A 13,055-nucleotide genomic window follows, 5' to 3' on the forward strand; every position below is an offset into this window, starting at 1 on the left:
ATCTACCATGACAACACCCTCCCTTGAGCCATCCACATTACCAGTGAAGAGCCCCTCCTCTCCTACCTCTGTGACCTCACTTCTCACCCGTGCTCTGGGGAAGACCAAAGACGTATTGGGTACAAGTGTGGAACTTGTGTCCAGTTCGCCTTCAAGTGAGATCAGCACCACCATTGACATACTGTCCACCTCTGAAGCCTCCACAGGAACAGCTGCAATTCAGCCCTCCAAAAACACAGCTGCGACCCATGGGGCCAACACTAGTTCTGGACATGAAGCACATTCCTCTGTACCAGCTGACTCAGAGCCATCCAATGTCACGTCTCCAACGGTTACTCCTTCCACCTCTAGGGACACCCGTGTTTCCACATCAATGCCTCACTCTTTAGAAGCTACATTGTCTGAGATAGACTCCTCATCCTCTCTGACTCCTGAACTGAGGAAGACCAGCACCGTCCAGCAGAACAGCTCAGCCCCAGGGAAAATCGCCGTCCTTTCCAGAGTTCCCACTGATACGACTACTGAGCTCTCTAGGACAGAACCCATCTCCTCAGGCCACACGTCCTTCCCTGGCCCTGTTCAGTCCACGATGTCGCCAGACATCCCTACAGGCATCATCACCAGGCCCTCTGCCTCTCCAGTGACAACAGAATCTGCACAAGTGACCATGACCACCCAAAGAGGTCCCACTGAGGCTACATCACAGAACCCACTTACCTTCGGCACTACAACCAACACCTCAGGGGCAGAGATTCACTCGACTGTGACTCAGAGATTTACGCACACAGAGATGACCACTCTAAGGAGCAGAGGTCCCGAGGATGTGTCTTGGACAAGCCCTGCCTCTGTGAAAGAAACTGGCTCTCCATCTTCCCCAGCGATTGTATCTACCATAACAACAACCTCCCCTGAGCCATCCACATTACCAGTGAAGAGCCCCTCCTCTCCTACCTCTGTGACCTCACTTCTCACACGTGGTCTGGGGAAGACCAAAGACGCATTGGGTACAAGTGTGGAACCTGGGTCCAGTTCACCTTCAAGTGAGATCAGCACCACCATTGACATACTGTCCACCTCTGAAGCCTCCACAGGAACAGCTGCAATTCAGCCCTCCAAAAACACAGCTGCGACCCATGGGGCCAACACAAGTTCTGGACATGAAGCACATTCCTCTGTACCAGCTGACTCAGAGCCATCCAATGTCACGTCTCCAACGGTTACTCCTTCCACCTCTAGGGACACCCGTGTTTCCACATCAATGCCTCACTCTTTAGAAGCTACATTGTCTGAGATAGACTCCACATCCTCTCTGACTCCTGAACTGAGGAAAACCAGCACCGTCCAGCAGAACAGCTCAGCCCCAGGGAAAATCGCCGTCCTTTCCAGAGTTCCCACTGATACGACTACTGAGCTCTCTAGGACAGAACCCATATCCTCTATCCACACGTCCTTCCCTGGCCCTGTTCAGTCCACGATGTCGCCAGACATCCCTACAGGCATCATCACCAGGCCCTCTGCCTCTCCAGTGACAACAGAATCTGCACAAGTGACCATGACCACCCAAAGAGGTCCCACTGAGGCTACATCACAGAACCCACTTACCTTCGGCACTACAACCAACACCTCAGGGGCAGAGATTCACTCGACTGTGACTCAGAGATTTACGCACACAGAGATGACCACTCTAAGGAGCAGAGGTCCCGAGGATGTGTCTTGGACAAGCCTTGCTTCTGTGAAAGAAACTGGCTCTCCATCTTCCCCAGCGATTGTATCTACCATAACAACACCCTCCCCTGAGCCATCCACATTACCACTGAAGAGCCCCTCCTCTCCTACCTCTGTGACCTCACTTCTCACACGTGGTCTGGGGAAGACCAAAGACGCATTGGGTACAAGTGTGGAACCTGGGTCCAGTTCACCTTCAACTGAGATCAGCACCACCATTGACATACTGTCCACCTCTGAAGCCTCCACAGGAACAGCTGCAATTCAGCCCTCCAAAAACACAGCTGCGACCCATGGGGCCAACACTAGTTCTGGACATGAAGCACATTCCTCTGCCCCAGCTCACTCAGAGCCATCCAATGTCACGTCTCCAACGGTTACTCCTTCCACCTCTAGGGACACCCGTGTTTCCACATCAATGCCTCACTCTTTAGAAGCTACATTGTCTGAGATAGACTCCACATCCTCTCTGACTCCTGAACTGAGGAAGACCAGCACCGTCCAGCAGAACAGCTCAGCCCCAGGGAAAATCGCCGTCCTTTCCAGAGTTCCCACTGATACGACTACTGAGCTCTCTAGGACAGAACCCATCTCCTCAGGCCACACGTCCTTCCCTGGCCCTGTTCAGTCCACGATGTCGCCAGACATCCCTACAGGCATCATCACCAGGCCCTCTGCCTCTCCAGTGACAACAGAATCTGCACAAGTGACCATGACCACCCAAAGAGGTCCCACTGAGGCTACATCACAGAACCCACTTACCTTCGGCACTACAACCAACACCTCAGGGGCAGAGATTCACTCGACTGTGACTCAGAGATTTACGCACACAGAGATGACCACTCTAAGGAGCAGAGGTCCCGAGGATGTGTCTTGGACAAGCCCTGCCTCTGTGAAAGAAACTGGCTCTCCATCTTCCCCAGCGATTGTATCTACCATAACAACAACCTCCCCTGAGCCATCCACATTACCAGTGAAGAGCCCCTCCTCTCCTACCTCTGTGACCTCACTTCTCACACGTGGTCTGGGGAAGACCAAAGACGCATTGGGTACAAGTGTGGAACCTGGGTCCAGTTCACCTTCAACTGAGATCAGCACCACCATTGACATACTGTCCACCTCTGAAGCCTCCACAGGAACAGCTGCAATTCAGCCCTCCAAAAACACAGCTGCGACCCATGGGGCCAACACAAGTTCTGGACATGAAGCACATTCCTCTGTACCAGCTGACTCAGAGCCATCCAATGTCACGTCTCCAACGGTTACTCCTTCCACCTCTAGGGACACCCGTGTTTCCACATCAATGCCTCACTCTTTAGAAGCTACATTGTCTGAGATAGACTCCACATCCTCTCTGACTCCTGAACTGAGGAAGACCAGCACCGTCCAGCAGAACAGCTCAGCCCCAGGGAAAATCGCCGTCCTTTCCAGAGTTCCCACTGATACGACTACTGAGCTCTCTAGGACAGAACCCATATCCTCTATCCACACGTCCTTCCCTGGCCCTGTTCAGTCCACGATGTCGCCAGACATCCCTACAGGCATCATCACCAGGCCCTCTGCCTCTCCAGTGACAACAGAATCTGCACAAGTGACCATGACCACCCAAAGAGGTCCCACTGAGGCTACATCACAGAACCCACTTACCTTCGGCACTACAACCAACACCTCAGGGGCAGAGATTCACTCGACTGTGACTCAGAGATTTACGCACACAGAGATGACCACTCTAAGGAGCAGAGGTCCCGAGGATGTGTCTTGGACAAGCCTTGCTTCTGTGAAAGAAACTGGCTCTCCATCTTCCCCAGCGATTGTATCTACCATAACAACACCCTCCCCTGAGCCATCCACATTACCACTGAAGAGCCCCTCCTCTCCTACCTCTGTGACCTCACTTCTCACACGTGGTCTGGGGAAGACCAAAGACGCATTGGGTACAAGTGTGGAACCTGGGTCCAGTTCACCTTCAACTGAGATCAGCACCACCATTGACATACTGTCCACCTCTGAAGCCTCCACAGGAACAGCTGCAATTCAGCCCTCCAAAAACACAGCTGCGACCCATGGGGCCAACACAAGTTCTGGACATGAAGCACATTCCTCTGCCCCAGCTCACTCAGAGCCATCCAATGTCACGTCTCCAACGGTTACTCCTTCCACCTCTAGGGACACCCGTGTTTCCACATCAATGCCTCACTCTTTAGAAGCTACATTGTCTGAGATAGACTCCACATCCTCTCTGACTCCTGAACTGAGGAAGACCAGCACCGTCCAGCAGAACAGCTCAGCCCCAGGGAAAATCGCCGTCCTTTCCAGAGTTCCCACTGATACGACTACTGAGCTCTCTAGGACAGAACCCATCTCCTCAGGCCACACGTCCTTCCCTGGCCCTGTTCAGTCCACGATGTCGCCAGACATCCCTACAGGCATCATCACCAGGCCCTCTGCCTCTCCAGTGACAACAGAATCTGCACAAGTGACCATGACCACCCAAAGAGGTCCCACTGAGGCTACATCACAGAACCCACTTACCTTGGGCACTACAACCAACACCTCAGGGGCAGAGATTCACTCGACTGTGACTCGGAGATTTACGCACACAGAGATGACCACTCTAAGGAGCAGAGGTCCTGAGGATGTGTCTTGGACAAGCCCTGCCTCTGTGAAAGAAACTGGCTCTCCATCTTCCCCAGTGATTGTATCTACCATAACAACACCCTCCCCTGAGCCATCCACATTACCAGCGAAGATCCCCTCCTCTCCTACCTCTGTGACCTCCCTTCTCACCCGTAGTCTGGGGAAGACCAAAGACGCATTGGGTTCAAGTGTGGAACCTGTGTCCAGTTCACCTTCAAGTGAGATCAGCACCACCATTGACATACTGTACACTTCTGAAGCCTCCACAGGAACAGCTGCAATTCAGCCCTCCAGAAACACAGCTGTGACCCATGTGGCCAACACAAGTTCTGGACATGAAGCACATTCCTCTGCCCCAGCTCACTCAGAGCCATCCAATGTCACGTCTCCAACGGTTACTCCTTCCACCTCTAGGGACACCCGTGTTTCCACATCAATGCCTCACTCTTTAGAAGCTACATTGTCTGAGATAGACTCCACATCCTCTCTGACTCCTGAACTGAGGAAGACCCGCACCGTCCAGCAGAACAGCTCAGCCCCAGGGAAAATTGCCATCCTTTCCAGAGTTCCCACTGATATGACTACTGAGCTCTCTAGGACAGAACCCATCTCCTCTTACAGCACGTCCGTCCCTGGCCCTGTTCAGTCCACAATGTCACCAGACATCCCTGCAGGCATCGTCACCAGGACCTCTGCCCCTCCTGTGACAACAGAATCTGCAGAAGTAACCATGACCACCCAAAGAGGTCCCACTGAGGCTACATCACAGAACCCACTTACCTTCGGCATTACAACCAACACCTCAGGGGCAGAGATTCACTCGACTGTGACTCAGAGATTTACGCACACAGAGATGACCACTCTAAGGAGCAGAGGTCCCGAGGATGTGTCTTGGACAAGCCCTGCCTCTGTGAAAGAAACTGGCTCTCCATCTTCCCCAGCGATTGTATCTACCATAACAACACCCTCCCCTGAGCCATCCACATTACCACTGAAGAGCCCCTCCTCTCCTACCTCTGTGACCTCACTTCTCACACGTGGTCTGGGGAAGACCAAAGACGCATCGGGTACAAGTGTGGAACCTGGGTCCAGTTCACCTTCAACTGAGATCAGCACCACCATTGACATACTGTCCACCTCTGAAGCCTCCACAGGAACAGCTGCAATTCAGCCCTCCAAAAACACAGCTGCGACCCATGGGGCCAACACAAGTTCTGGACATGAAGCACATTCCTCTGCCCCACCTCACTCAGAGCCATCCAATGTCACGTCTCCAACGGTTACTCCTTCCACCTCTAGGGACACCCGTGTTTCCACATCAATGCCTCACTCTTTAGAAGCTACATTGTCTGAGATAGACTCCTCATCCTCCCTGACTCCTGAACTGAGGAAGACCAGCACCGTCCAGCAGAACAGCTCAGCCCCAGGGAAAATCGCCGTCCTTTCCAGAGTTCCCACTGATACGACTACTGAGCTCTCTAGGACAGAACCCATCTCCTCAGGCCACACGTCCATCCCTGGCCCTGTTCAGTCCACGATGTCACCAGGCATCCCTGCAGGCATCATCACCAGGCCCACTGCCTCTCCTGTGACGACAGAATCTGCAGAAGTGACCGTGACCACCCAACCAGGTCCCACTGAGTCTACACCACAGGACCCACTTACCTTGGGCACTACAACCAACACCTTAGGGGCAGAGATTCACTCGACTGTGACTCAGAGTTCCACGCACTCAGAGATGACCGCTCTAAGGGGCAGACGTCCTGAGGATGTGTCTTGGACAAACCCTGCCTCTGTGAAGGAAACTGGCTCTCCATCTTCCCCAGTGATTGTACCTGCCATGACAGCACCCTCCCCTGAGCCATCAGCATTACCAGGGAGGAGCCCCTCCTCTCCTACACCTGTGAACTCAGTTCTCACCCGTGGTCTGGGGAAGACGAACGATGCATTGGGTACACCCTTGGGAGCAATGACCATGTTACCTCCAAGTTTGAGTAGTCCCACAGTTGAGACAATTTCCACCTCTGAATTCTCCATAGATACAGCGAAAATTCTTCCTTCCATATACACAGTCATGAGTACTGTGGGTTCCACCAGTTCTGGACATGAACAAAGTTCCTCTGTCCCAATTTTCCCTGAGTCCTCCAGCACCATATATCCTATGGGTACTGCTTCCTCCGTGGATGAGACCACTCTTTCCACATCAATGCCTTCCTCCTTTGAGACCAAGACACTTTCCCATCTGACTCCTGGACTGAAGGATACAAGAATAGCCTTGGATTCCAGCTCAAGCACACTCACAAACACACCTTCATCGCCTCTGTCCACTCATGGTTTGAAGGGTCCCAAGACTGATATTACGTCTTCTGTTAAAGTGTCATCCCCAGATCAGCCTCTGTCTACACAGTATCCTGACATTCCAGTGGAGACAGTCACACGCTTTTACACTTCTCCCTCCATTACAGGGTCTGCTGGCATAACTGTCCCAGGATCCAATCTTTCTGTGCCTGTATCAGAAAATACACGTCACCTAAGCACAGATATGCTGTCTTCAGCTGAGACCATTTTTGCTAATAACACACTAATGCCTTCTTTGTCAGAGGCCATGGCTTCCTTTGCTACATCTGGAGTTCCAGGTGCCATCTCAGTCAATCCATTTTCTAGGACAGAATCAGGCCCTGGGGATGCTACTATGCCCACCACTGCAGAGAGTCTACCTTCTTCATCTTCAATACCATTCCCCTCTTTGACCTTCCGTACCACTGATTCTTCAAACAGCCCACTCCCCCATTGGATTACTTCCTCACTAGCTACCCCAAGAACAGTAGACACCAACCTTGAGGCATTACCCTTGGTTACAGCCAGTACTTTGCAGACTTGGACACAGCCAGTCAGGACATCTTTACCACCCATTATGGATACCAGAATGACAGAGAGTGTTGGTTTGGGAACAGTGACAAGTTCTTCTCAAGTTCTTCCACACTCAACCCAGTTGACAAGTAAGGACCCACTGCTCCTACACTCTCATTATTTGGGGCTCATAGAAAATGGCTTCTTTTCCAACAGGTAAAAAGGAGTTACTTAGGAGTTTATTACTGCACCAGAAATTCCTTTAGCAAACATATATGTTGATCTATTTTCATGTCCAGGCATTGAAATAAGCACTGGGGAAACAAAGCTAAATAAGCAAGTAGTTGAATAATTATAGTACCATGATGGATGTTGTGACATTACAGCTAATGTTGATGATGACAATAATGATAACAACAAATGTTTATAGAACACTTATTCTGTGTCAAATGCTGTTCTATTAAGTTCCTCATTGGAACACAGTTTGAGAAGGGACTATTATAAGCTCATTATACAAATGAGTCAACTGATACAGAGAGAGGTTGAGTAATTTGTTCAAGATCATTAAAGCTGGGAAGTGGTAAGAACTCAGACTATATGGCACTAGGAACCTATGTTCTTAGCCATTAGGCTAGGCAGGAGTGGTCCGAGAGATAGGAGAAAAAGCAAGAGATTCTGGCCTCATAGAAGCCAGAGGAAGAGAGAGTTTTAGGAAGGAGGGATGGTCAGTTCCGTCAAATGCTACAGAATAGCCAAATTGAAATGAGGTGAGAAGTTCTCTGACAACATGTGGGTCCTCAGGGATTCTAATGAAGGGAGCATCAGTGAGTTTTAGAGGACTGAAACAACAGATAAAATAATACATGGATAAAAGGAGAGATTCCTCCTTTAAACTGAGCATGTTTCTATACTGAGAAGAGAGTCATCAAGGGAAAAGGGAAAGAAAAAGGTGAGTGAATGAAAACCGAGGGAACAAAGTACCTATGGATGTGGGAGGTACTTAGGACCTAGGAGGAGAAACACCACCTCCAAAAGAACAGTAGATGAGGTAGGGAACTTCTTGGGAGGATTCCATTCCTTGGATAAGTTGAATTTGACGCCAGATTTTGTTCTGGACACAAATCCAACAAGGCCCTCCAACTACTCCAGCACCTGTTCACTAGACAATATGTACAGAAGGGTGATTTGATTATTTCCCAAACTAGTTTTAACAATTCACAATCAGGTTAGACACATTGATGGCTATTGACCCATGTCTTAAAACGTGGCTCAATAGTTGAGTGATGGGTGTTCAGTAAGCAAGTGATGAGTGGAATGGAAAGAAGGTAGGACTGTGGTTGGATGGGAGGAGAGAAGAAAGGAAGAATGGAGTGATAGATAAATGAAAGAAGAAAAGATGGATGTATAGAAGGAAGGATGAATGTATAGAGGGAACAATGAAAATAAGGAAGATGGATGGAAGAAAGGATTGAAGGAAATAAAGATTGAAGGAAATACTGTAGGAATGAAAATTGCAAAGAAAGGAGAGAGGAAATATGAAAGGAAAGATGCATGGTAGGAAGAAAGGATAAAAGGAAGGATGGATGGAAGAATAAATGGGTAGATATAGGGATAGATGGACAGAAAGATGGATGAATCTCTGGGTGAATGGATGGACACAGCCCTGGTTCCAATCCATACAGATGGTTGAGAAGAAATGCGTTGTATAGTCAAATTAAGTGGATCTATTTAGACCATGTTCTGTTTCTGGATGAGATGAGTTACTCTAGGTCTCTTCCCTACCCTCTCCTGCAGGGACTGATGGCATTGTGGAGCGTATCACAAAGATACCCAATGAAGCAGCACATGGAGACACCACCATCCATGTCCCCCTGGCATCCATGTCTGCTAGTCTTAGAGGTAGGTTCAACTTTGCTTATTTCCCAGTAATCCGACTTATGCCTTTATTTCCTGTTGCAGAGGGATGAAATGTTTGTTTCTTTAGAGAAAGAACTATGTGGAGTTGCCATGGGCTTCCCTGTCTCAACTGGATCTTTGTCAAGTGGTTACCAGGTAGATGTTACTTTTCATTCCCTCATAACATGCTGAGTGAGTTTAGTTCAAGGTTGGATATGTCAACTTCACAAATCCGACCCAGTTTAACTTAATTCTGAAAGTGATTAATAATTTACTGTCTGTTAGAAACTATGATATAAACTAAGGATGCACAGATGAAAATAGATCAGCATTGCATCCATGGAGCTCTCAGTCCAGCAGAGGAGACAGCAAAGGAACAAAATAATTGTGATGCAAGTTTTAAAAAAACTTTTATTGGAGTATAGTTGATTTACAATGTTGTGTTAGTTTCAGGTGTACAGAAAAGTGAATCAGTTACACATATACATATATCCACTCTTTTTTAGATTCTTTTCCCATATAGGCCATTACAGAGTATTGAGTAGAGTTCCCTGTGCTATACAGTAGGTCCTTATTAGTTATATGATGCAACTTTAAAGTATCTGAATGGTAGAAGGAAGGCTTCATGGAGGAGGTAACATTTGAGCTGGGTTTGAAAGGATGAAGAGGAATTTAGCAGGAAGACAAGGAGAATTGATGAAGACATTCTGGACAGAAGGGAGAGCTGCATGCAAAGGCACAGGGAAGGGTAAAATCTGGACATATTTGGGAGGTACAAATAATTCACCTTTGCTAAACTATGAAATATACAGCTGAGATGGTGGGAGATGCGACTGTAGACGGGCAGAAAACAACATTCAGAAAACGTTTTAAGTCCTTGTAATGCTTGGATGCCCTTTAACAAAAGGACAAAAAGTTTGTGGCCAAAAAGTCTGACAAACATGTTGCTCCTGGAAATTCCCTGGCGGTCCAATGGTTAGGACTCTGTGCTTCCATCGCAGGGGGCAGGGGTTCAACCCCTGGTCAGGGAACTAAGATTCCACAAGCTGCGTGGTGTGGCAAAAAAAAAAAAAATTTTTTGCTCCTTCCTAGAGGGTAATAACATGCATAAGCATATTAAAGGCTCTGAGATATCCTGGTGTAAAGAAACTTGTTTAGCCTTATTCAACACAGGGTTTTACATAATTATTTGGCTGTATAATTTTTTCCACTGAAAGGCACCTTCTAACATGTTACAGTATTATTGGTCTGCATGAGTGCCTAAGAGGTGCACGTGTATATAGCAAGGGGTTCTCCTCACCACATGGCTAAAAGGTAAAGTTCCCCATACCCATTAAGTTTCTTCCAATATTTTTTCAAATTTTATTTATTTATTTATCTGTTTGTTTATTTATTTATTTATTTTTGGCTGCGTTGGGTCTTCCTTGCTGCGTGTGGGCTTTCTCTAGTTGCATCCAGCAGGGGCTACTCTTCATTGCGGTGCGCGGGCTTCTCATTGCAGTGGCTTCTCCTGTTGCAGAGCATGGGCTCTAGGCATGCAGGTTTCAGTAGTTGTGGCACATGGACTCAGTAGTTGTGGCTCGGGGGCTCTAGAGTGCAGGCTCAGTAGTTGTGGTGCACAGGCTTATTTGCTCCGCGGCATGTGGGATCTTCACGGACCAGGGATCGAACCCGTGTCCCCCGCATTGGCAGGCGGATTCTTAACCACTGCGCCACCAGGGATGTCCCATTTTCCAACATTTTTAGAGACCAGACTATTTTACCAGTACATTTTGGAAGCTTTTTGCCAGATCCAGGCTTTGGACAGAGTCACCACCAGTCAGGTTATTAGTCTTATCCTGTGACCCAGGTATCTTTGGTTAGCTCCCCCCAGAAGCAGACATGAGTTAAGGATGTGGGCAAGTAGTTTATTTTAGGTTGGGGGTGGTCCCAGGAAGCGCTGGAGAAGAGAAGGAAAGGAAGTCAATGCAAGGTGCTTTCCTGAGCAGGTCACAGCTGTGGGCAAAAGAGTGTCAGTTCCACTAGGGACCTCTAGGAGACAGCATAGAACACCTCACTTAGCCAAGTGGCTGGAGTGTTTATCATTCAACTTCCTTCCATTGTTGGCCATGGGCTGCTTGGTCCTGGAGGTAACCCTCAGCACTTCCAGCCTGCCGGACACACAGGCTAAGTGAAAGCCCTTAGGTGCAGAGCTACAGGGGCTGCATTAGGATCCCATTGTGGTTACGTACTGCAGCAGTGAGTGCTTACGGGATATGAGTGAGGCATTGCCAGTTGGCTACATCAGATCACTTGGAAATGGATCACTGAGCTTCAGGTGATAACCAATATTCAGATGGCAAAGTTTATGAGGGATAGCTAACCATATTCATTGGCTTCTTTCAATATAGAGTGGGATTTCTCAACCTCAGTAGTATCGATATTTTGGGCAGATAACTACTTGTTGTAGGGGGCTGTAGGATGTTCAACAGCATCCCTGGCATCTGCTCACCAGATGCCAGTAGCACCCTCCATATACACACAGCTGTGACAACCAAAACTGTCTCCTGACATTGCCAAGTGTCTCCTGGGAGCAAAACTGCCCCAGGCTGAGACCACTAAATTAGAGAATCCTTGAGGACCCCACCCCCATGGTCATTTTCTCCTTACATCCTTCCTTTCCATCCTGGCCCCCACAAGATCCTGAAACTCGGTTAGGGAATTAATAATCTGCAGTGGTTGAGAGCATAGGTCTAGGATTCAGAGAGAACTATGTTCAAATTTCCACACTATCAGTCAGTAGCTGTGTGATCTTGGCAAATGATGATCTCTGAGTTTCTGTCTTTTCCCTGGTCTGTAAAATGACAAGAATAATAGGATATACACTCAGTGTTCTTGTGAGGCTCAAAAATACAAGGCATGTTAGGTAATTTGCTCATCATCATCAACATCATCATCTTCATCATCAAATACATATTAAACACATTAGGACGTCTACTCTTGGAGATATGTTTTTTAGGGTATACCCAGCAACACAAGGACATTGTTCCACCATCAGAGTCCAAATCCTCCTCATTTTGTCTCTCTCCCTGCAGCAACCTCCAGTAGGCTTTGTGGTCTTTATAGAGAAGCCTCCCTGTAGTTCTTCCTCCTTCCTGGGGACCCTTTTCTGAAGGCCTGGTCAGTAGCTGCTGTCTCAGCTAATGTCACTCTACTCTTCCTCAGAGACTGAATTCCAGTCACCTTGGCCAGCTAGCGTGGTTCCTGGCAAATTCAATTCGGTAAACATTTATTGTATATTAGAAGTCCAAAGAGTAGGAGTAGTAATAATGTGTGGTTGTAGCTACTAACAGTAGCAATAACTCTAGCAATAGTAGGTAATAGCAGGCAGCAGCAGCAGTAGTAGCAATAACAGTAGTGATAGGTGGTAATAGTAGTAGTAAGAGCAGTAATGGTTGGTAGCAGCAGTGGTAGCATTAACAGCATTAATAACAGCAGAAATGGTAGGTCGAGGCAGTGATAGTAGTAACAGTAGTAATAACTCTAGCAATAGTAGATAATAGTAGGCAGCAGTAGTAGTAATAGTAGCAATAACAGTTGTAACAGCAGTAGTAACAGTAGTAATAACAGCAGTAATGGAAGGTAGCAGCAGTGGTAGTAGTAACAATAGTAATAACTCTAGCAATAGTAGGTAATAGTAGACAGTAGTAGTAGCAGTGGTAGTAGTAACAGTAGCAATAACAGTAGTAATAGGTGGTAATAGTAGTAGTAACAGCAGTAATGTTAGGTAGTGGCAGTGGTAGTAGTAACAGTAGTAATAACAGCAGAAATGGTAGGTAGAGGCAGTGATAGTAGTAAGAGTAGTAGTAGTAGGTAGTAGCAAGAGCAGTAATAACAGTGGTAATAGTAGATAAATAGTAGTGGTAACATCTTATTACAAACCAGGAGGCATTGTGCTTGGTGCATTT

The 13,055-nt window shown here is 47.8% G+C and overlaps 1 protein-coding gene across 1 annotated transcript in view; it reads left to right on the plus strand.

Moving 5' to 3' along the window:
* Positions 1 to 4,129: 4,129 nt before the first annotated feature.
* LOC133090675 (mucin-16-like) overlaps positions 4,130 to 13,055 on the plus strand; it is a 47,165-nt gene continuing 38,239 nt past the window's right edge. Inside the window, exons 1-2 of the mRNA XM_061189045.1 lie at positions 4,130 to 4,201; positions 4,519 to 4,580. Of these exons, the coding sequence (XP_061045028.1) occupies positions 4,130 to 4,201; positions 4,519 to 4,580 (134 nt within the window). The remainder of the gene's footprint in view (positions 4,202 to 4,518; positions 4,581 to 13,055) is intronic.

This window comes from Eubalaena glacialis, chromosome 4 (assembly GCF_028564815.1).
Source record: "Eubalaena glacialis isolate mEubGla1 chromosome 4, mEubGla1.1.hap2.+ XY, whole genome shotgun sequence".
In the NCBI taxonomy this organism is placed as follows: domain Eukaryota; kingdom Metazoa; phylum Chordata; class Mammalia; order Artiodactyla; family Balaenidae; genus Eubalaena; species Eubalaena glacialis.